Below are 22656 nucleotides of genomic sequence, written 5' to 3'. Positions count from 1 at the left end.
TAGCTTTTCTCCCAAACTGTGGCTTAGACAAATGTGGGGTCTGAGCCTCGTGGGTCAGTTTCCACGGAGGCGGTTCTGACGGTACTCTCCGTGCGTCTTCGTCCCCTGGTCCGTTCTGTGCCGGGCGGGGAGAGGAGGCAGGGGCGTTCCCTCTGCTCCTGCCTCAGGGCTGCATGTGGGCGAGTAACAGGGCAGCAAAGAAGATACTGCTTAACAACTTCTTCTTCTTCTGTTATTTTAACCTGGATTTTTGACACTCCCACCTCCTGCCTCCCAGCTCTGTTACGTGCTGTATGCATCACTTCGCCGGGTCTGAGATTCTTTTCCTCACCTGTAACGGCCCTGGGTAATCCTAGGCAGGTATTAACTATATGTGTCGGAGAAGAGGTAATAGAGCCAGAGCGGTTGTGAGTTATTTTATTCAAAAACACACAGTCAGTAGGACTGAAGGACTGTGATCCCACGTTTGGCATTCTTGCCGTTGGACCCTGTTTCCTCTGATACTACAGCTTTTTAAAATTTTACTTTTTATACTTTTTATTTTTCAAACTTGTTTTACTTTTTATTTTGAGACAAGTTCTTACCTATAAAAAAGGTTACAAGAAAAGTAGAACTCTCCTTGTGTACATTTTACTCAGATACACTTTTTTTTTAAACATTTTTTAACATGTTGCCGCGTTAGCATTTTTTTCTTTCTCTCCACATACATATATTTATTTTCGGAACCATTTCAGGGTGAGTTGCATACATCTATTTCTTTTTTTTTTTTTAATTAAAAATTTATTGTAATGGGGTCCGCGCAAAAGGAGGGGGTGAAGGGTGGGGAACATGCAGGGGACACAGGAACACGATGACATGGCCAGGGCCACAGCTTCTGTCGCAGGGGGAGGGATGAAAAGAAAAGGCCAGGGATGGAGCTGGGGTGGAAGAGGGAAGGGGGAGACACTGTGGCTGCATTCCCCCCACCCCCAGGAAGCACCTCTAGTCCCTGGATCCCCCCCATTTACCCTGGCCCCCTAAGATTCCATCTCTTGTCCTGCCTCTGGCCCTAGTAGCTCCTTCTTTTGCTCCCCTTGACTTGTTTTCCCCTGACAGATTCTCCAGCAGGATGATGTTTAGGGCCTGGCCCCAAACCACCCCACCTTATGAAGGTATAATCTCTGCCTTCCCTGTTTCTGCCCCTCCTCAAATCTCACCTTTCCCCCTCTCTGGGACAGAATCTTTGATTTCCCTCCTTCCTCTCCTCCCTCCCCCTGGGAAAAAAAAAAAAAAAGCACCAACTCCCCAGGGAGGGGCAGCAGACAGTAGGGGGACACTGGAAGGAGGAGAGCAAGAAAGACCATCGAGGGAAAGGCTCCCAAATCCCTGGAAGGGCAGGGCAGGGGATTACAGAGAGGAGAGGGGGTGAGGGCAGTGGCCACTCCTGTCCACTGTCCAGGGGGCCTCAACACAACCGAGGGGACAGGTGTGTGTGGGGTCAGGTCTGATAGGGAGAAGAGAGGAGCAGGAGAAACAAGTCATTAAAACCCAGCGAATTCCCCTAAGAAAAACACTTCTTCCTCCTTTCCTTCTGGAGGCTCCTTGGTTGATGGGGGAAATAGTGAGGAATTGGTGGGAAGAGAGAGGGTAAGAGGAGATGGTACCAAGGGACTTTCCTCCACTCTCCCCTCTCCCCCCCACCAACTTGGAGCTCACCAGGGCTGGGAGGGAAGTGGCTGAGAGCTCACAGGCACCCCCTCGGCCCCCGAGAGGGAGCCCACAGCTGCGGGAGGGGCTGCCGCCGCCGCTGCCGCCATTGGACAGACGTCACCTGTACCTTTGTTGCAGAGCTCACAGACATGGTGAGGGCCCTGGCTGTGCACCTTCATGTGGTCCGAAATATAAGCCGAGCTCAACATCTTGCCACACCCGTGACATGGCACCTTCTCCTCGTGTCGTACTGTGTGGGCCCGCAGCCGATCCTTCGTAGCAAAAGCTGCTTCACATTTCTCACACTTGAAGGGCCGTTCTGTTGAGGGCACTTGTCTGACGTGACCGTTGAGGTGAGCCGGCCGGGAGAAGCTCTTGCCACAGTGGGAGCAGTTGTAGGGCTTGTGCACAGCGCCGTCACGTGAGCGCACGTGGTAGCTCATGCGGTCCTTGCGCTTGAAGCGCCGCTGGCACACCGGGCACTGGTAGGGCTTCTCGTCCGAGTGCGACAGCTTGTGTCGGTTCCGGTGGTAGACGCCGCGGGACGCCTTGCCGCACATCTCGCAGGCGTGGTTCTTCCGGATGCGCTTGCCCGAGGCGGTCGTGGTCACCACGCCACCGGCGGCCACGGCGGCCGCTCCGCCGCCGGCACCCGCTTCTCGCCCTCCCCCGCCGGCTCCGCTCAGCTGGGGCACGCTCAGGCGGCTCAGGGGCACCATGGTGGGCATCTTCATAGCACCCGAAGGGACCCGGCCGGCTTTGGCTGCCGTGTGGATGGCCTCGTGCCTCCGGAGATTGTAGCCGTTCTTGAGCTCCTGGGCGCACAGGGCACAGATGTAGGGCCCCTTGCTCTTTGTCTTCTTCTCCAAGGCAGATGCGACCGTCGAGGTTGGGGCGATGAGGGCGGTGGCCGCGGCTGCGGCGATGGTGGCGGCAGAGACAGGGGGCGCGGCCTCAGCGGCGGGCGACCCCGGAGGGGGCGGCGGAGGGGGCGCCGGGGGCTGCTTCAGAGCCGCTGTGTCCACAGTGGAGGCGGCGGCCGGGGCCGGGGGCGCAGCAGCAACGGTGGCGGGGGCCGCGGCGGCGGACTCCTGGGCGGCGGCAAGAACCGGGAGCAAGTCCACCTGGAGGGGCTCGGCCGCCGGGGCCTGGGACGTGGGTGGGGGCGCCGGCGCGGCCCGGAATGGACTCTGGGCGCAGCCCTGGGAGGCAAAGAAGCGGGACTGGAGCTCAGCCCGGACCTGCAGGGGGTTCTGGGCGTGACCCTGAGGTGGCGGGAAGGAGTTCATGAGGCCGCCCACCCCCCGGGAGTCCAGGCCCAGCACGGGGAAGCGGGGGTGGGGGGTGGCCAGCAGCGTGCAAGGGAACACGGGGAACATGGCCTCGGCCACGGCAGGGCCCCCGGGGCTCAGCGGGGGCCGGGGGCGCTTGCCGCCCGGGGCCCGGGCTCGGGGCACCGCCCCCGGCCGGCCGGGCTGGGCCGCGCCGCCTCCCGCTCATCCCGGCCGGCGGGAGGGAGGGAAGGAGGGCGCCTGGCGGGCCGCGGAGCGCGGCGGAGATGGCGGCGGCGACGCCCCTGGGTGGGGGTGGGAGGCCCCGCGGGGCCGGGGGGCGGGGGCCCGGGCAGCGGGCGGCTGGAGCCTGGCGGGACGGGGCGGGGTGAGGGGAGCGAGGGAGCAGCCGCCCCAGCCGGCGCCTCCAGGAGGGCGGGGGGCCATACATCTATTTCTTTACCTCTTTATCCGTGTACCTTTCCTAAGAAAAAGAGTATATTCTTAGAACTACAGTACAGTAGTAACTTCTCTGTTTTCATTTTGATCTGCAGCCTTAATTTCAGTTCTGTCAGTTGTCCCATTAACGTCCTTTAAAGCAATTTGTCTTTGAAGACAGGATCCAGTGCAGAGTCATGTACACATTTAATTGATGTATCTTTTTGGTCTCCCCTAATCTGGAACAGTTCCTCAGCCATCTTTCATGACACTGACACTTCTGAGGAATTTTCTTCAGTTTGGGTTTGGCTGTGTATCCTCATGATTATCTTCGGGTGAAATACCCAGAGCCAGAATACCACTTAAGTGGAGTATTTGTCCTGTGGTATCACATCTGGAAACAGAGTGTCTACCTGCCTTTTACTGATGGTAGCAGTGTTGATTGCCTGGTTAATGCTATGTCTGGTCTTTCTGGTGTTCAAGCCCTGTTTGTTCCTCTACAACTTAACAAGCAGTGTGGGAGATGCTTTGAGACATGCCTGTATCCTGCTTCTGATGAGACCTACTCCTCCGTGTTCTGTGTCTGTGGATGACTTTAGCCCAGACCAGCCTTGTGCTGGGTCTTATTGCGGCAGGTGGGCTCCTTAGTTGTGGCTTGCCGGCTCCTTAGTTGCAGCATGCATGTGGGATCTAGTTCCCTGACCAGGGATCAAACCTCGAGCCCCCTGCATTGGGAGCACGGGGTCTTAACCACTGTGCCACCAGGGAAGTCTCTCCAGGCTCATCTTGCAAAATTATCCTTCTAGAAATGTTGTAGTTTTAGTTCTTGCATTTAGGTCTATGATCCAGTGGAAGATAATTTTTTTGTGTGTGTGGTACGCGGGCCTCTCACCGTCGCGGCCTCTCCCGTTGTGGAGCACAGGCTCTGGACGCGCAGGCCCAGCGGCCATGGCTCACGGGCCCAGCTGCTGCGCGGCATGTGGGATCCTCCCGGACTGGGGCATGAACCCGCGTCCCCTGCATCGGCAGGCGGACTCTCAACCACTGCGCCACCAGGGAAGCCCCAAGTGGAAGATAATTCTTGTAGATGGTATGAGGTAGGGATACATGTTTATTTTTTCCATATGGATATCTAGTTGTCTAGTCCCATTTGTTCAGAAGTCTTACTTTGTATCACTGAATTGCCTTGGCACCTTTTCTGAAAATCAGTGACGGTTACGTCTATGGGTCTGTTTTTGAATGCTCTGTTCAGTTCCTTGATTTATATGCATCTCTTTTCACAATTATCAAACTGTCTTCATTACTGATGCTTTATAGTAAGTCTTAAATCAGATAGGGTGAGTTCTCCAACTTTGTTTCCTTTGTGAAAACTGCTTTGTTTATTTTAGGTTGCTTACATTTATATATACATTTTAGTATTTGCTTATCAAATTTCTACCAGAGAAAAAAGAAAAACAGAGTTTGGGATTTTCTTGGCTCTAGATCAACTTTGGGAATTGCGTCTTAACAGTGTAGAGTTCTCCAATTCATGAATGTGGTAATGTCTCTCTGTTTATTTAGGTCCTCTTTAATTTCAAAGTTTTGTGTTTTTTCCATCTGCAGATCTTAGCTGTCTTTTGTTAGATTTGCTCCTAAGTATGTATGGTTTTTTCAGCACTGTTGTGAACGGAGGGGTTTTTTTTCATTGTATTTTCTGGTTATTTGCTGTTCATATACTGATTTTCTGAAAGTTTTGTTTTATCATGAATGGTGTTGAATTTTGTCAAATGCTTTTTCTGCATCTATTTAATTGATCGTGTTGTTTTTCTGTTTTATTGTATGTGTGTGTGTCTATTAGGTCCATTTTGTCTATAATATTGTTCAAATCTGCTGTTTCCTTGTTGATTTTCTGTCTGGATGATCTGTCCATTGTTGACAGTGGTATTAAAACCCCCAACTATTATTGTATTGCTGTTTATTTCTCCTTTTATTTCTATTAGTATTTGCTTTATATACTTAGGTGCTTCGTTGTTGAGTGCATAAATATTTACAATCGTTGTATTTTCTTGACAGATTGGCAGTTGGCCCCTTTATCATCATGTAATGACCTTCCTTGTATCTTTTTACCATTGTTAGATTAAAATCTGTTTTGTCTGGTATAGTATAGCTACCCCTGCTTTTTTTAGGGTACCATTTGCTTGAAATATCTCTCCCACCCTTGTCGGTGTGTCTTCAGAGCGAAAGTGAGTGTATTGTAGGCAGCGTATCGTTGGAGATCTTCCCCCGCCCCGCCCAGGCCATGCCTCGTGGCTTGTGGGATCTTTGTTCCCTGACCAGGGGTTGAACCTGGGCTAAGTGCCGGGGGTCCTAACCACTGGACCCCGAGGTAACTCCCTGGATCTTGTTTTTTTTAATCACCTGGAGAATCTAAATCATTTACATTTGAAGTAATTATCAGTAGGTAAGGCTTACTGTTGCCATTTTGTTAATTGTTCTCTGACAGTTTTATGGGTTCATTACCCCTTGTTGCTTATCCTGTTCTCTTTTTGTGTGATTTGATGGATGACTTTTTGTTTGGTGTGCTTTGACTTCTTTATCGTGATCTTTTGTGTGACGACTACAGTTTTTTCCTTTGTGTTTACCACAAGGCTTACATAAACTATCTTATAACACCTGATTTTAAGCTGATAACAGCTTAACTGTGATAACATTCTTAAACTTTATACTTTTGTGTCCTCATTCCTCTTACATTTTAGATTATTGATGTTACAGTTTACATATTTTTATATCACGCATCCAATACCAGATTATTGAAGTTATGGTTATATTTAATATATTTGTTTTTTAAGTTTTAAACTAGAGTTGTCAGTGAATTAAATACCACCACTGCGAAATTAGAGAATTTGACTTTGGTTTTATATTTACCATTACCAGTGAGTTATATACTAACTTCGTCTGTTTCTGTGATGTTAATTAGCATCACAGTTCTGCTTGAAGAACTCCCTTTAGCTTTCTTGTAAGGCAGGCAGGTCTGGTAATGGACTCCCTCAGCTTTTGTTTATCTGTTCTTCATTTCTGAAGGACAGCTTTGCCAGATACAGTATTCTTGGTTGACAGTTCTTTTTTTCTTTCAATATTTTGAATGTATCACCCCATTCTCTCCTGTCCTGAAATGTTTCTTTTGAAGACTTCACCTATAGTCTTACTGGGTGGGGGGTGGGAGGGTTCCCTTGCGTGACGTGTCACCTTTCTCTTGCTGCTTCCAAAAGACTTTGTCTTGGACTTTGGACACTTCAGTTGTAATGTGTCTCGGTGTACCCCTATTTGGATTCAACCTACTTGGGCTCTTTTTTTTTCCCCCCTCCAAATATTTATTTATTTATTTGGTTGCACCGGGTCTTCGTTGCAGCAGGTGGGCTCCTTAGTGGCGGCAGGCAGGCTCCTTAGTTATGGCAGGCAGGCTTCTTAGTTGCAGCTTGGGGGATCCTTAGTGGCAGCACGTGGGCTCCTTAGTTGTGGCTCTCAGGCTCCTTAGTTGTGGCACGTGAACTCTTAATTGCCACAAGCACGTGGGACCTAGTTCCCTGACCAGGGATTGAACCCCGGCCCCCTGCATTGTTGGGGTCTTTTGGGAATCAAGGATCGGGGTGTCCATTTCTCTCCTCAGGTTAGGGAAGTTTTCAACCATTATTGCTTTAAATGTACTTTGTCTTTTTCTTTATCTCTTCTCCTGGGATTTTTTTAATGGGTGTGTAGTTTATCTTATGCTCTGCTACACTCTTTTTCATTCTGTTTTTTTTTATTATTATTAGTTTCTGCTTTATAACAGTGTGAATCAGTCATACATATACATCTGTTCCCACATCCCTTCCCTCTTGCGTCTCCCTCCCTCCCTCCCTATCCCACCCCTCCAGGCGGTCACAAAGCACCGAGCTGATCTCCCTGTGCTATGTGGCTGCTTCCCACTATCTATCTAACTTAAGTTTGGTACTGTATATATGTCCATGCCTCTCTCTCGCTTTGTCACAGCTTACCCTTCCCCCTCCCCATATCCTCAAGTCCATTCTCAAGTAGGTCTGTGTCTTTATTCCTGTTTTACCCCTAGGTTCTTCATGACATTTTTTTTCCTTAAATTCCATATATATGTGTTAGCATACGGTATTTGTCTTTCTCTTTCTGACTTACTTCACTCTGTATGACAGACTCTAGGTCCATCAATTTCATTACAAATAGCTCAATTTTGTTTCTTTTTATGGCTGAGTAATATTCCATTGTATATATGTGCCACATCTTCTTTATCCATTCATCCGATGATGGACACTTAGGGTGTTTCCATCTCTGGGCTATTTTAAATAGAGCTGCAATGAACATTTTGGTACATGACTTTTTTGAATTATGGATTTCTCAGGGTATATGCCCCGTAGTGGGATTACTGGGTCATAACGGTAGTTCTATTTGTCATGTTTTAAGAAACATCCAAACTGTTATCCATAGTGGCTGTACCAATTCACATTCCCACCAGCAGTGCAAGAGTGTTCCCTTTTTTCCACACCCTCTCCAGCATTTATTGTTTCTAGATTTTTTGATGATGGCCATTCTGACTGGTGTGAGATGATATCTCATTGTAGTTTTGATTTGCATTTCTCTAATGATTAATGATGTTGAGCATTCTTTCATGTGTTTGTTGGCAGTCTGTATATCTTCTTTGGAGAAATGTCTATTTAGGTCTTCTGCCCATTTTTGGATTGGGTTGTTTGTTTTTTTGCTATTGAGCTGCATGAGCTGCTTATAAATTTTGGAGATTAATCCTTTGTCAGTTGCTTCATTTGCAAATATTTTCTCCCATTCTGAGGGTTGTCTTTTGGTCTTGTTTATGGTTTCCTTCGCTGTGCAAAAGCTTTTAAGTTTCATTAGGTCCCATGTGTTTATTTTTGTTTTTATTTCCATTTCTCTAGGAGGTGGGTCCAAAAGGATCTTGCTGTGATTTATGTCATAGAGTGTTCTGTCTATGTTTTCTTCTAAGAGTTTGATAGTTTCTGGCCTTACATTTAGGTCTTTAATCCATTTTGAGCTTATTTTTGTGTATGGTGTTAGGGAGTGATCTAATCTCATACTTTTACATGTCCCTGTCCAGTTTTCCCAGCACCACTTATTGAAGAGGCTGTCCTTTCTCCACTGTACATTCCTGCCTCCTTTATCAAAGATAAGGTGACCATATGTACGTGGGTTTATCTCTGGGCTTTCTATCCTGTTCCATTGATCTATCTTTCTGTTTTTGTGCCAGTACCACACTGTCTTGATTACTGTAGCTTTGTAGTATAGTCTGAAGTCAGGGAGCCTGATTCCTCCAGCTCCGTTTTTCATTCTCAAGATTGCTTTGGCTATTCGGGGTCTTTTGTTTTTCCAACCAAATTTTGAAATTTTTTGTTCTAGTTCTGTGAAAAATGCCAGTGGTAGTTTGATAGGGATTGCATTGAATCTGTAGATTGCTTTGGGTAGTAGAGTCATTTTCACAATATTGATTCTTTCAATCCAGGAACATGGTATATCTCTCCATCTATTTGTATCATCTTTAATTTCTTTCATCAGTGTCTTATAATTTTCTGCATACAGGTCTTTTGTCTCCTTAGGTAGGTTTATTACTAGATATTTTATTCTTTTTGTTGCAATGGTAATTGGGAGTGTTTTCTTGATTTCACTTTCAGATTTTTCATCATTAGTTTACAGGAATGCCAGAGATTTCTGTGCATTAATTTTGTATCCTGCTACTTGACCAAATTCATTGATTAGCTCTAGTAGTTTTCTGGTAGCATCTTTAGGATTCTCTGTGTATAGTATCATGTCGTCTGCAAACAGTGACAGCTTTACTTCTTCTTTTCCAATTTGGATTTCTTTTATTTCCTTTTCTTCTCTGATTGCTGTGGCTAAAACTTCCAAAACTATGTTGAATAAGAGTGGTGAGAGTGGGCAGCCTTGTCTTGTTCCTGATTGTAGTTGAAATGGTTTCAGTTTTTCACCATTGAGGACGATGTTGGCTGTGGGTTTGTCATATATGGCCTTTATTATGTTGAGGAAAGTTCCCTCTATGCCTACTTTCTGCAGGGTTTTTATCATAAATGGGTGTTGAATTTTGTCAAAAGCTTTCTCTGCATCGATAGAGATGATCATACAGTTTTTCTCCTTCAATTTGTTAATATGGTTTATCACGTTGATTGATTTGCGTATATTGAAGAATCCTTGCATTCCTGGAATAAACCCCACTTGATCATGGTGTATGATCCTTTTCATGTGCTGTTGGATTCTGTTTGCTAGTATTTTGTTGAGGATTTTTGCATCTCTGTTCATCAGTGATATTGGTCTGTAGTTTTCTTTGTGACATCTTTGTCTGGTTTTGGTATCAAGGTGATGGTGGCCTCGTAGAATGAGTTTGGGAGTGTTCCTCCCTCTGCTATATTTTGGAAGAGTTTGAGAAGGATAGGTGTTAGCTCTTCTCTAAATGCTTGATAGAATTTGCCTGTGAAGCCATCTGGTCCTGGGCTTTTGTTTGTTGGAAGATTTTTAATCACAGTTTCAATTTCAGTGCTTGTGATTGGTCTGTTCATATTTTCTATTTCTTCCTGATTCAGTCTTGGCAGGTTGTGCATTTCTAAGAATTTGTCCATTTCTTCCAGGTTGTCCATTTTATTGGCATAGAGTTGCTTGTAGTAATCTCTCATGATCTTTTGCATTTCTACAGTGTCAGTTGTTACTTCTCCTTTTTCATTTCTAATTCTATTGATTTGAGTCTTCTCCCTTTTTTTCTTGATGAGTCTGGCTAATGGTTTGTCAATTTTGTTTATCTTCTCAAAGAACCAGCTTTTAGTTTTATTGATCTTTGCTATCGTTTCCTTCATTTCTTTTTCATTTATTTCTGATCTGATCTTTATGATTTCTTTCCTTCTGCTAACTTTGGGGGTTTTTTGTTCTTCTTTCTCTAATTGCTTTAGGTGCAGGGTCAGGTTGTTTACTCGAGATGTTTCCTATTTCTTAAGGTGGGATTGTATTGCTATAAACGTCCCCCTTAGAACTGCTTTTGCTGCGTCCCATAGGTTTTGGGTCATCGTGTCTCCACTGTCATTTGTTTCTAGGTATTTTTTGATTTCCTCTTTGATTTCTTCAGTGATCACTTTGTTATTGAGTAGTGTATTGTTTAGCCTCCATGTGTTTGTATTTTTTACAGATCTTTTCCTGTAATTGATGTCTAGTCTCATAGCATTGTGGTCGGAAAAGATACTTGATACAATTTCAATTTTCTTAAATTTACCAAGGCTTGATTTGTGACCCAAGATATGATCTATCCTGGAGAATGTTCCATGAGCACTTGAGAAAAATGTGTATTCTGTTGTTTTTGGATGGAATGTCCTATAAATATCAATTAAGTCCATCTTGTTTAATGTATCATTTAAAGCTTGTGTTTCCTTCTTTATTTTCATTTTGGATGATCTGTCCATTGGTGAAAGTTGGGTGTTGAAGTCCCCTACTATGAATGTGTTACTGTCGATTTCCCCTTTTATGGCTGTTAGTATTTGCCTTATGTCTTGAGGTGCTCCTATGTTAGGTGCATAAATATTTACAATTGTTATATCTTCTTCTTGGATCGATCCCTTGATCATTATGTAGTGTCCTTCTTTGTCTCTTCTAATAGTCTTTATTTTAAAGTCTATTTTGTCTGATATGAGAATTGGTACTCCAGCTTTCTTTTGATTTCCATTTGCATGGAATATCTTTTTCCATCCCCTTACTTTCAATCTGTATGTGTCTCTAGGTCTGAAGTGGGTCTCTTGTAGACAGCATATATATGGGTCTTGTTTTTGTATCCATTCAGCCAGTCTGTGTCTTTTGGTGGGAGCATTTAATCCATTTACATTTAAGGTAATTATTGATATGTATGTTCCTATTCCCATTTCCTTAATTGCTTTGGGTTCGTTATTGTAGGTATATTCCTTCTGTTGTGTTTGTTGCCTAGAGAAGTTCCTTTAGCATTTGTTGTAAAGCTGGTTTGGTGGTGCTGAACTCTCTCAGCTTTTGCTTGTCTGTAAAGGTTTTAATTTCTCCATCAAATCTGAATGAGATCCTTGCTGGGTAGAGTAATCTTGGTTGCAGGTTTCTCTCCTTCATCACTTTAATTATGTCCTGCCACTCCCTTCTGGCTTGTAGAGTTTCTGCTGAGAGATCAGCTGTTAACCTGATGGGGATTCCCTTGTGTGTTATTTGTTTTTTTCCCCTTGCTGCTTTTAATATGATTCCTTTGTGTTTAATTTTTGACAGTTTGATTAATATGTGTCTTGGTGTATTTCTCCTTGGATTTATTCTGTATGGGACTCTCTGTGCCTCCTGGACTTGATTAACTATTTCCTTTCCCATATTAGGGAAGTTTTCATCTATAATCTCTTCAAATATTTTCTCAGTCCCTTTCTTTTTCTCTTCTTCTTCTGGAACCCCTATATTTCGAATGTTGGTGTGTTTAATGTTGTCCCAGAGGTCTCTGAGACTGTCCTCTGTTCTTTTCATTCTTTTTTCTTTATTTTGCTCTGCATCAGTTATTTCCACTATTTTATCTTCCAGGTCACTTATCCATTCTTCTGCCTCAGTTATTCTGCTATTGATCCCATCTAGAGTATTTTTCATTTCATTTATTGTGTTTTTAATCGATACTTGATTCATCTTTAGTTCTTCTAGGTCCTTGTTAACTGTTTCTTGCATTTTGTCTATTCTATTTCCAAGATTTTGGATCTTGGAAATAGAATCTTGGATCATCTTTACTATCATTATTCTGAATTCTTTTTCAGGTAGACTGCCTATTACCTCTTCATTTGTTAGGTCTGGTAGGTTTTTATCTTGCTCCTTCACCTGCTGTGTGTTTTTCTGTCTTCTCATTTTGCTTATCTTACTGTGTTTGGGGTCTCCTTTTTGCAGGCTGCAGATTCGTAGTTCCCGTTGTTTTTGGTGTCTGTCCCCAGTGGCTAAGATTGTTTCAGTAGGTTGTGTAGGCTTCCTGGTGGGGGGGACTAGTGCCTGTGTTCTGGTGGTTGAGGCTCGATCTTGTCTTTCTGGTGGACAGGTCCACGTCTGGTGGTTTGTTTTGGGGTGCCTGTGGGCTTATTATGTTTTTAGGCAGCCTCTCTACTAATGGGTGGGGTTGTGTTCCTGCCTTGCTAGTTGCTTGGCATAGGGTGACCAGCACTGTAGCTTGCTCGTCGTTGAGTGAAGCTGGGTGCTGGTGTTGAGATGGAGATCTCTGGGAGATTTTCGCCGCTTGATATTACATGGAGCTGGGAGGTCTCTTGTGGACCTGTGTCCTGAAGTTGGCTCTCCCACCTCAGAGGCACAGCACTGACTCCTGGCTGCAGCACCAGGAGCCTTTCATCTACCCGGCTCAGGATAAAAGGGAGAAAAAGTAGAAAGAAAGAATTAATAGAAGAAAGAGAGAAAGAAAGAAGGAAAGAAAGGAAGGAAGGAAGAAAGAAAGGGAGAGAGGAAGGTAAGAAAAAGAGAAAGGAAGAAAGGGAGGGAGGAAGGAAGGAAAGAAAGAAAGGGGGGAGGGAGGAAGGGAAGGTAGGAAAAAAGAGAAGATAAAGTAAAATAGAATAAAGTATGATAAAATATAGTAGCGTTATTAAAATAGAAAAGTAATTATTAAAAAACAAAAAACTGACGGATAGAACCCTGGGACAAATGGTGGAAGCAAAGCTATACAGAGAAAATCTCACATGGAAGCATACACATACACATTGACAGAAAGAGAACAAGGGGGAAAAAATCGTAAATCTTGTTCTCAAAGTCCACCTCCTCAATTTGGAATAATTCGTTGTAAAAAGAGGAAAAGGGGAAAAAATCATAAATCTTGCTCTCAAAGTCCACCTCCTCAATTTGGGATGATTCGTTGTCTATTCAGGTATTCCACAGACGCAGGGTACATCAAGTTGATTGCGGAGCTTTAATCCGCTGCTTCTGAGGCTGCTGGGAGAGATTCCCCTTTCTCTTCTTTGTTCGCACAGCTCCCGGGGCTCAGCTTTGGATTCGGCCCCGCCTCTGCGTGTAGGTCGCCGGAGGACGTCTGTTCTTCGCTCAGACAGGACGGGGTTAAAGGAGCCGCTGATTCGGGGGCTCTGGCTCCCTCAGGCCGCGGGGGAGGGAGGGGCACGGAGGCGGGGCGAGCGTGCGTCGGCGGAGGCCGGCGTGACGTTGCGTCAGCACGAGGCGCGCCCGTGCGTTCTCCCGGGGATGTGGTCTGTGGAGCCCGGGACCGTGGCGGTGGCGGGCAGCACAGGCTCCCGGGAGGGGAGGTGTGGAGAGTGACCTGCGCTCACACAGGGGCTTCTTGGTGGCGGCAGCAGCAGCCCCAGCGTCCCACGCCCGTCTCTGGGGTCCGCACTTTCAGGCGCGCCTCGCGCCCGTCTCTGGAGCTCCTCCTTTCAGCAGCGCTCTGAATCCCCTCTCCTCACGCACCAGGAAACAAAGAGGGAAGGAAAAGTCTCTTGCCTCTTCGGCAGCTCCAGACTTTTCCCCAAACTCCCTCCCGGCCGGCCGTGGCGCACTAACTCCCTTCAGGCTGTGTTCACGCCGCCAGAGCTCTGACTGAAGCCCGAGCCTCAGCTCCCAGCCCCGCCCGCCCCGGCGGGTGAGGAGACAAGCCTCTCGGGCTGGTGAGTGGCGGTCGGCACCGGTCCTCTGTGCGGGAATCTCTCTGCTTTGCCCTCCGTACCCCTGTGGCTGCGGTCTCCTCCGCGGCTCCGAAGCTTTCCCCCTCCGCCACCCGCAGTCTCCGCCCGCGAAGGGGCTCCTGGTGTGTGGAAACCGTTTCTCCTTCACGGCTCCCTCCCACTGGTGCAGGTCCCGGCCCTATCCTTTCGTCTCTGTTTATTCTGTTTTCTTTTGCCCTACCCAAGTACGTGGGGAAGTTTCTTGCCTTTTGGGAGGTCTGAGGTCTTCTGCCAGCGTTCAGTAGGTGTTCTGTAGGAGTTGTTCCACGTGTAGATGAATTTCTGGTGTATCTGTGGGGAGGAAGGTGCTCTCCGCGTCTTCGCGTCTTACTCTTCCGCCATCTTCCCCGATCTTCCATTCTGTTTTCTTTTGCTCCCCTGACTGGATAATTTAATTGAATCTGCCGCATGGTCAAATCTGCTTTTGAAGCTCTCTGTTGAATTCTTCAGTTCCAGGATTCCTGTTTTTGTTTTTTGATGGTTTTTGTCTTTTTGTTAAACTTCTCATTTTGTTCATGTATTGTTTTCTTAATTTCACTTAGTTGTCTGTGCTTTCTTGTACTTCACTAACTTCTTTAAGTGGATTATTCTGAATTCTTGTCCGACAGTTCACAGATCTCCATTTCTTTAGGGTCAGGTATGGAGCTTTATTAGTTTCCTTTGGTGGCATCATAGTTAGCTGACTTTTCGTGATCCTTGGTTCACTATGTTGGTATCTACGCATCTGAGTAAATGGTCTTGTTCAGACTTTGCAGAGATAGTCTTGCACCAGTCAGCTCAGCCTGGGGCTCTGGACGTGTCAGCTGGTAGCTTCCCTGGGCAGGTGGGACCTGCTGTTGTATATTTGGGGTGAGGCTGCTGCCTGAGCTCTGAGGTTGGGGGTCGGGGTGCCACTGGCCCAGACAGTTGGGTAGGACTGGGGTCCTGCCCCAACGCAGCTGTAGCATGGCTCTGTGTTGCCTGCATTCTCTGGTCAGGCTCCCTAGGTGGTCGGGACTGGGTGCCATGCTCAGCAGTAGGTGGGGTACTGCCCCGGGGGGTTGGGGGAGGCAGCCAAGCTGGCCCCAGGGCCAGCATAACTCATCGTTCGGGGGCCCAGAGCAGGCGGGACCGCACAGCTACTTCCCTGGCTGGCAGGCCACCGGTTTGACTCTGCAGACGGGAAGGGAGAGGCTCCAGCACCAGTGTGCACTGGGCTCTGGGATTTCCCCACGTGCTCTGGTGAGGTTCCCCGGCTAGGGGAGCTGAAGGTTCTTCGGCAGGTTGGTTTCCCTGCCCGTGCGCGAGGGGCCACCACGCACGCCCCCGGCTGGCCAGACTCTTGTTTGGGAACCAAATGGAGCAGAACCGTGAGCCCAGCTCCCTGGCCTGCTGGGCCAGCGTCCTGGCTCTGTCCACCGGCAGGTGCTCTGATCCTGTGCTGCTGTGAGCAGGGTCCCCGGGTGGGCTACGCAGGTACCCCGAGCTCCGGCTGGGTTTCCCAGTCAGGTGGGTGGGGCTGTGAATTAGCTCCCTGCCCAGGCAGAGGGCAGAACACGCTCCAGGCCAGCAAGGCTCGTTGTTTGGGTCCTGAATCGGGCAGACGCGCGCCCTTCCCAGCTCCCTGGTCAGACTGGGCCACCGTGTCGGCTCAGGCACGCGAAGCCACGGGTTAGTATTTCTGCTCGGGCTCTGCTGGGACTGCCTGGCAGGATCCCAGCCCTGGTAGCTGTAAGCCCCACCCCATCTTCTGTCATACCCTGAGCCCCGCGATACCTGGGAGGTGAGACCCACAGCCCTGGGCTTTCCTCTTGCCACTGGAGAAACCGTAGGCTCGGGGGCCCTGGCTGCAGTCCCAGTGCGGCTGCTTCTCGCACCCTTCAAGTGGGGTCCCTCCCAGTCCCCAGGGTGTGGGGCTGTTTTCACCTCAATCCCATGTTGTGGGATTTTCCCAGTGCTGGCTTGTCCTTGCATGTTGTTGGTTGGTTTTCCTGTGAGGGGGACTGAGGTCGAGAACGACCTGTGTCACGATCTGGATGAGGTCACTCATTTTTGCTGTTTGTAGTGTGGTGACATCACTTGTCTTTGCTGTGTTCATGATGTAATATGTTGCTTTTTAAAAAAAATTTGTTTATTTTTGGCTGTGTTGGGTCTTCGTTGCTGCGCAAGGGCTTTCTCTAGTTGTGGTGAGCGGGGGCTACTCTTCTTTGCGGTGCGCGGGCTTCTCATTGCAGTGGCTTCTCTTGTTGCGGAGCACAGGCTCGAGGTGCGCGGGCTTCAGTAGATGTGGCTCGCGGGCTTCCGTAGGTGTGGCTCGCGGGCTCTAGAGCGCAGGCTGAATAGTTGTGGCACACGGTTTTTGATCCATGAAATAGTTAGAAGTGAGTTTCTGTGTCTCTTATTTATTGATTTCTGGATTAACTCCTTGTGGTTATAAACACACACTGTATGGTTTCAGCCTTTTTAAATTTATTGAGACTTGTTTTATGACCAAGCATATGGTCTACTTTAGTAAATATACCATGCGCACTTGAAAATCCTGTGTATTCTGCAGTTCTTGGGCATAATGTTTATAATTTTCATTTAGATCGAGGTGGTCAATTGTGTTTTTCAGATCTTCCACGTCTTTAGTGATTTTTTTGTTTAGTTCCATCTGCTGCTGAGATTGGGATTTCAAAACCTCCTACTGTGATTGTGGAATTGTCTGTTTTGCCTAATAACCAGTTATTAGGTACATACATGTTGATAATTACTGTGTCTTCCTGATGAAATGTGCACTTTAGCTTATGTTGCAGTAAAGACATACTGACGTGTGTACTTCATATGTATACATATATGTATACATATGAAGTAACAGTGAAAATATTAACAGATAATATATTTTTGCTTTAAATAGTCTAACATGATTCAGAACTTACAAGGAACAGTCTTTTATACTCACCATTTCTTTTCTTTCTTTTTTTTTTTCTCTCTCTCTCTTTTTTCCTTTCCTTTCCTTTTTTTTTGTGGGGGGGCCATGCTGCATGGCATGTGGGATCTTAGTTCCCCGACCAGGATTGAACCCGTGCCCCCTGCAGTGGAAGGGCAGAGTCTTAACCACTGGACTGCCAGGGAGGTCTCTACACTCACCATTTTTGATGCTCATTATTTGTTTTTAAAGATCCAAGTTTTCCTCTAATATTTCCCTTCAGCTGAAGATTTTCCTTCAGCAGTTCTTGGAATTCAGGTCTGCCTGTGATGAATTCTCTTGCTTTTCCTTTGTCTGAGGTGTCTTTATTTCACTTCATTCCTGAAGAATACTTTCTCAGGGTATAGAGTACTGGGGGATCATTTGTCCTCTATGTTTCTGAAGGGAAGGTCATGCTTGTTCAAATGGTTGTTCCCCAATATGTAATATGTCATGTTTGGGGGCTGGTGTCAAGATTGTTTTTTTTTTATTGTTGGTTATCAGCAGTTTAATTATGATGTGTCTGTGTATGGTTTTCTTTGAATTTATCTAGTTTGAGCTTCACCAAACTTCTTGAATCTGTACATATATGTCACCAAATTTGGGGAATTTTCTGTTATTGTTTTTTCAAGTATTTTTTTTGCCCCAGTTTTTCTCTGTGGGATGCCAATTACACATATATTAGACCTTTTGACATTGTCCCACAGGTTCACTTTTATTCAGTCTTTGTTCTCTTTATTCTTCAGATTAAATCATTTCTACTGATCTGTCTTCAAACTCACTGTTGTTTCCTCTTTTAAGTCTGTCTAGTGAATGTTTTATTTTGGGTACTTCTCAGTAAAATTTCTATTTGGCTCTTTTTACACTCCCTCTCTGCTGAGGTACCTACTTTTTCGTTTATTCCATGTGTATTTTTCTTAACCTCTTAGAGATGGTTAAAATAGCTGTTTAAATGTCCTTGTATGACCTTTGCCAACCTATTGGTCATCTCAGAGTCGACATCTGCTTACTGTCCTTTTCACTGAAAACAGGCACATTTTCTTGGTTCTTTGGATTTCAGTGAATTTTGGCTTGTGTCCTAGAAAGTGTGCAGACTGAGCTCCTTTACAGCTCCCAGGGGCCGTGGGCTGTTCTGACCCGGCAGCAGCCGGCCCCTGAGACTTGCACCTGGGCTCTCGCTTTCTGCTGGCTCAGGTGTCAGTTCCGTCCTGCACACGCACCCGTCGTGGGGTAGCCACGGCCCACGCGGCTTCCTGTTCGGAGCTCCCTCCTCCGGTCTGTCCCCTGCAGGGTTCCCTCTGCAGCCTTTGGTTCCTCCAGGCACAGTACAACAGGGCTCGCTTCTTTCAGAGTCTTCATACTCAGGCTGCCACACTCCATGTCGTGGTTGTCCTTGTGGCAGAACTGGGAGAAGACAGAGAAGAGCAGGACACTCACCGCAGTGGCAGGACCTTTTCCTGGTTTCCGCACCCTTGAAGTGGCCGTCTCTTCTTTACCCTCGGACCCCGGGGTGGTTGTGATTGCACGCTGCCCCGTTGCTAGCGGAAGGGCAGCTGCGGCGCCTCCTTCGGCCTCACCAGAGCCAGGGCTCTGTCACTTCTACCAGGATGGCTCTTTCTGGGCTCCTTCCTCCGAGGGCTGACCCAAGAGCATGCCGGGTACCATGTTTGTTTCACCGGTGCCCTCCCTCTGGGACTTCCTGGCTACTCTGCCGTGTGGAGTGGAATGTACTCTTCTCGCTGGTGATGGCGTGTCCTCCTCACCTGCTGCCCCCCTTTCTGGGAGCCCAGGCCCTCATTCACGCTGCAGGGTGACATTCCTGTTCACGCGATGCTTCTCCAGGTGTTTACCCAGCACCCAGGGTCCACCACCTTCACTTGTTTAGCTCTTGGGAAGGGGGCACTTGCATGGTGGTCATGGGGTCAGGAGCACAGGAGCAGATCCGTGGCTGGAGAGGCTGCATGTTGGGAAAAACTGAAAAAAATAAGCAAGAGAGATGTGAGACTTGCTAGTTTATCTGGCCACAGTGTTTCTAAGAAAATTGAAATTAGTCTGCAGATGCACAGAAAGTTAGTTGATTATTAATTGGGGTGAATTTTGTATGTTCAGGTCCTTTGTCCGTGTTACTGACAATGAAAGTAATGAAACTAAAATCATGGGAACCAAGTCAAATATGTAAATCACGATACAGATGAGAATAAGCTTCTGGCCGTACATGTGACACAGCCATTGTTCTCAGTGGTGGTAGCCTGTCTGCTGCTTGACACTGTCCACGTATGTGATGCAGACCTTAGATGTGGAGATAAAAGGAGAAAAGTGGTTTTGACTCAGCACAGGGTGTGCTGTCCATTTGTTAAGAGAGCAGGTTGTGAGTGTTAATACTTTACTTTGTGGAGGTGGAAGCAGTAGATGCTGTCTGGAAAACTGTGTTGAAATAGCCTCAGTGATCTTCCAAGAGCTGGTTAATTAAAATGGGGGTTAAATCCAGTTCTGAGAGTGTACATTTATAGTCTAAAAAAATGAGCAAACTTTTAACAACTGTAGAATTTCTGTCTGAATGCTATCCAGCAGCTTCCTGAATGTCAGAGATTTCTTTTATGAGTCCGGCATTAATTCTTATTTTTCTTTGTTTCATGTAGATGCTTCTTTCTCAGCAAAATAGAGGAGAAGCTCGCTCTCCTTCCGGACGATGGTGGTGTGAGTGAGGATGCGGACGGGATGGGCGTGCAGGCTCTGGAGGAAGATGCTCGGTCTCTGATCGTGAGCTGCAAGTTCTCCATGAGGCTGCAGATGGTGGAGAGCGCACGGAAGCAGGTGGGCTCGCCCGGGTCACAGACGGTCCAACACTGGCGTTCTTTAAACTTAGCTTTTCTTTAAAATCTGAAGCTTAGGGATAATTGAGTAGTTAGTTTTTTTTTTTTTTTTCCTCTATGAGGAAGTACACTTGAAGAAATACTTACTTAAAAATTTTCCAGAAAGCCTCTAAAGTTTATTATACACTTGTTAATCATTTCAAAATGATTATTCTCTGCTTTACTTATAAAGAAAATAAATCTAATACAGGTTTTCTCTTGTTTAACAAAATGAATGCTTGCCAGGTAGTAACAAATTATATTTAGGTTTAGTTTGTGGAAATCTATCATTTGATAATAAGACCCTTTCTTGATACAAGTGCGGTTTGCTTAAAAGTCGCATATAAGCATTTCAACTGTATTAAATTATATTTTTCATGTAATTAAACCATATTTAGATATACTAGGGGAGCTTGCTGTTTTAATGACCCTATATTGATTGCTATTATAAAGCAAAGAATATTATTCTAGTACAAATAATTAATATTTCTGTTTTGTGGGTTTAAAGGCTCATTTATAGGTTTTTCTTTGAGATGCGTCTTGTATCAGGAATTTTTATATTTCCAATAACAGCAGCCTAAGTGAATGAAGGAAGTAACAACTCTGTCAGTTCCCTGCATTCAGTCCTGGAGGAACTGGCCTTCACGTGCTCTCAGATACTCCACCGAGGAGGCCCTGCCCATTTCTCCCTCCATCCCCTCAGCTCCGGGTGCAGCAGGGAGTGGCCGGGGCCCGGGGCCAAGGCGGTGCATGTGGCCTCTCAGCAGGAAGTGAGGGAAGCATGGTGGGGGTGCAGTGGGTGCTCCCCGCTGCTGGGTGCAGGGCACGAGGAGAGGGGGCAGGAGGGCTCCATGGAGGGGGGCGGCGTTTGGGGGTGGTAGGAGAGGAAGGTACGGAGATATGTTTAAACAGAATCCCAAGGGGAGAAACTGGGAATTGTGGAGGCCGCTGTGGGCGGACGGCTTGTCTCGTGATGCTGGTTTGAGGTGGATTGTGGAGCTTGTGGCCCAGAACTAGGGACTGGAGACTAGGAGGTCATCGAAGGTCTTGGACGTGCTGGTGGGGATGAGAACTGTGTGAAATGTACACTCTTATACGCAAATGTAATAAGGCCAGAGACTGCAGGAATGACAAGGGTGACTGGACCTTTGGCCTGAGTGGTTGGAAGGGTCGTAACAAGGACGCACAGGACTGATGTCAGTGTCCTTGAAGCTCAGCAGAGAATTAGATGTAAAAGACATCCCCAAACAACCAACTAAATAAAAAACAGAGAAACTATATTAAAACTAAAAACTTCTGTGCCTCAAATGGCACACTCAGGAAAGTGAAGAGACAACCCATATGATGGGAGAAAATATTTGGAAACCATGTATCTGGTAAGGGTCCGCTTATCCAGAATACATAAATAACTCTATACAACCAAACAACAGAAAGTCAAACAACCCAGCGAGAAAACAGGCAAAGGGTCTGAATAGACATTTCTCACAAGAAGATACACAAGTGGCCAGTACGCACATGAAAAGACACTCAGGGGACTTCCCTGGCGGTACAGTGGTTAGGACTCTGCACTTCCACTGCAGGGAGCACGGGTTCGATCCCTGGTTGGGGAACTAAGATCCCGCAAGCCGTGTGGCATGGCGAAAGAAGGAAAGAAAGAGAGGGAGAGAGAGAGAGAAAGGAAGAAGGAAAGAAAAGACAGCCAGCACCACAAGTCCTCAGGAGGATGTAGGTCAGACCACAGCGCGGTCCCGCTGCACCCCCAGGACGGCTGGGGTAGAGGGACGGCCCTCTGTGCAGGGAGGTGAGCGGTGCAGCCACCGTGGAGATCAGTCTGGCAGCTCCTCCAAAAGCCAGAGGGTTACCATTTGACCCAGCAGTTCCCCTCCTCGGTATATACCCAAGAGAAATGAAAACTTAATGTCCACACAGAAATCTGTATACAGCTTCTTTATGTTCATTGAAATTAGAAAAAAGAGCATTATTCAAAATAGCCAAAAGGTGGCAACAACCCGAAAGTTCATCAGTAGAGAAATAGATGAATAAACTGTGGTTTATGCACGCAGGAGCATGTTACTCAGCCACAGCAAGGAGTGAAGTTCTGATACACACCACCAGACACAAAGTCAGAACACATCTTCTGACTCCCTGGATAGGAAGTGTCCAGAATAGGCAGACCCGGGGCAGAAGGTTGTGGTCGCTGGGGGCAGGGAGAGGGGAGCAAATGCCTGTGGATGGAGGGTTTCTTGGCGGACGACAGAGTCCCGGAATCAGACGGCAGCTGTGGGCGCCCCGCTGCGTGAGTGTCCCGGAGACTCTGGACTGTGTGTCTGTCCCCGCCATAAAGCTAAGGTGATGGGTCACTGCAGGCCAGTGAGAAGCTCCTCTTGTACAGCGCCTTGACTTCTCATTATCCTCCTGTGTCATCTTTCTGCTTTCTCCCTTCTGCCGTGTAGAATAATTTCTCGCTTGCCTTGAAACTGCTGAAGGAGCTGCACAGAGAGTCAAAAGCACGGGAGGACTGGCTCGTGAAGTGGGTGCACAGCTACTGCCGGCTCAGCCACGGCCGGGCCCGGGCCCAGCGCCCCGCCGAGCGGCTCTGCACGGCGCTGAAGACGGTGCCCCTGCTGGGTACGAGGCTCTTCTCCTCCCACAGCGTGTGTTGTGGCTGTGTATCTTCTCGCAGTATCCTTTGTACTGCTTTACCTGACAGTTGGGAGTTAAGTTTGTAAAACTTTTATTAAGTAGTTATTAAACATGTG

At 47.0% G+C, this 22656-nt stretch overlaps 2 protein-coding genes across 5 annotated transcripts in view; one reads left to right on the top strand and one right to left on the bottom strand.

Moving 5' to 3' along the window:
• Nucleotides 1-22656, top strand: part of PRKDC (protein kinase, DNA-activated, catalytic subunit) — a 164354-nt gene that overhangs the window by 121725 nt on the left and 19973 nt on the right. For all 4 annotated transcript variants that reach the window (XM_060116122.1, XM_060116123.1, XM_060116121.1 and 1 more), the window contains 2 exons: nucleotides 19685-19859; nucleotides 22351-22525. In XM_060116122.1, coding sequence (XP_059972105.1) covers nucleotides 19685-19859; nucleotides 22351-22525 — 350 coding nt within the window. The remainder of the gene's footprint in view (nucleotides 1-19684; nucleotides 19860-22350; nucleotides 22526-22656) is intronic.
• Nucleotides 1462-3083, bottom strand: LOC132500830 (myc-associated zinc finger protein-like). The gene has a single exon (XM_060116125.1). It carries the CDS (start codon nucleotides 3066-3068, stop codon nucleotides 1692-1694), a length of 1377 nt encoding a protein of 458 aa, XP_059972108.1. The 5' UTR covers nucleotides 3069-3083; the 3' UTR covers nucleotides 1462-1691.

Source organism: Mesoplodon densirostris, chromosome 13, assembly GCF_025265405.1.
Source record: "Mesoplodon densirostris isolate mMesDen1 chromosome 13, mMesDen1 primary haplotype, whole genome shotgun sequence".
NCBI lineage: Eukaryota > Metazoa > Chordata > Mammalia > Artiodactyla > Ziphiidae > Mesoplodon > Mesoplodon densirostris.
This window is presented reverse-complemented; position numbering and strand designations above follow the sequence as displayed.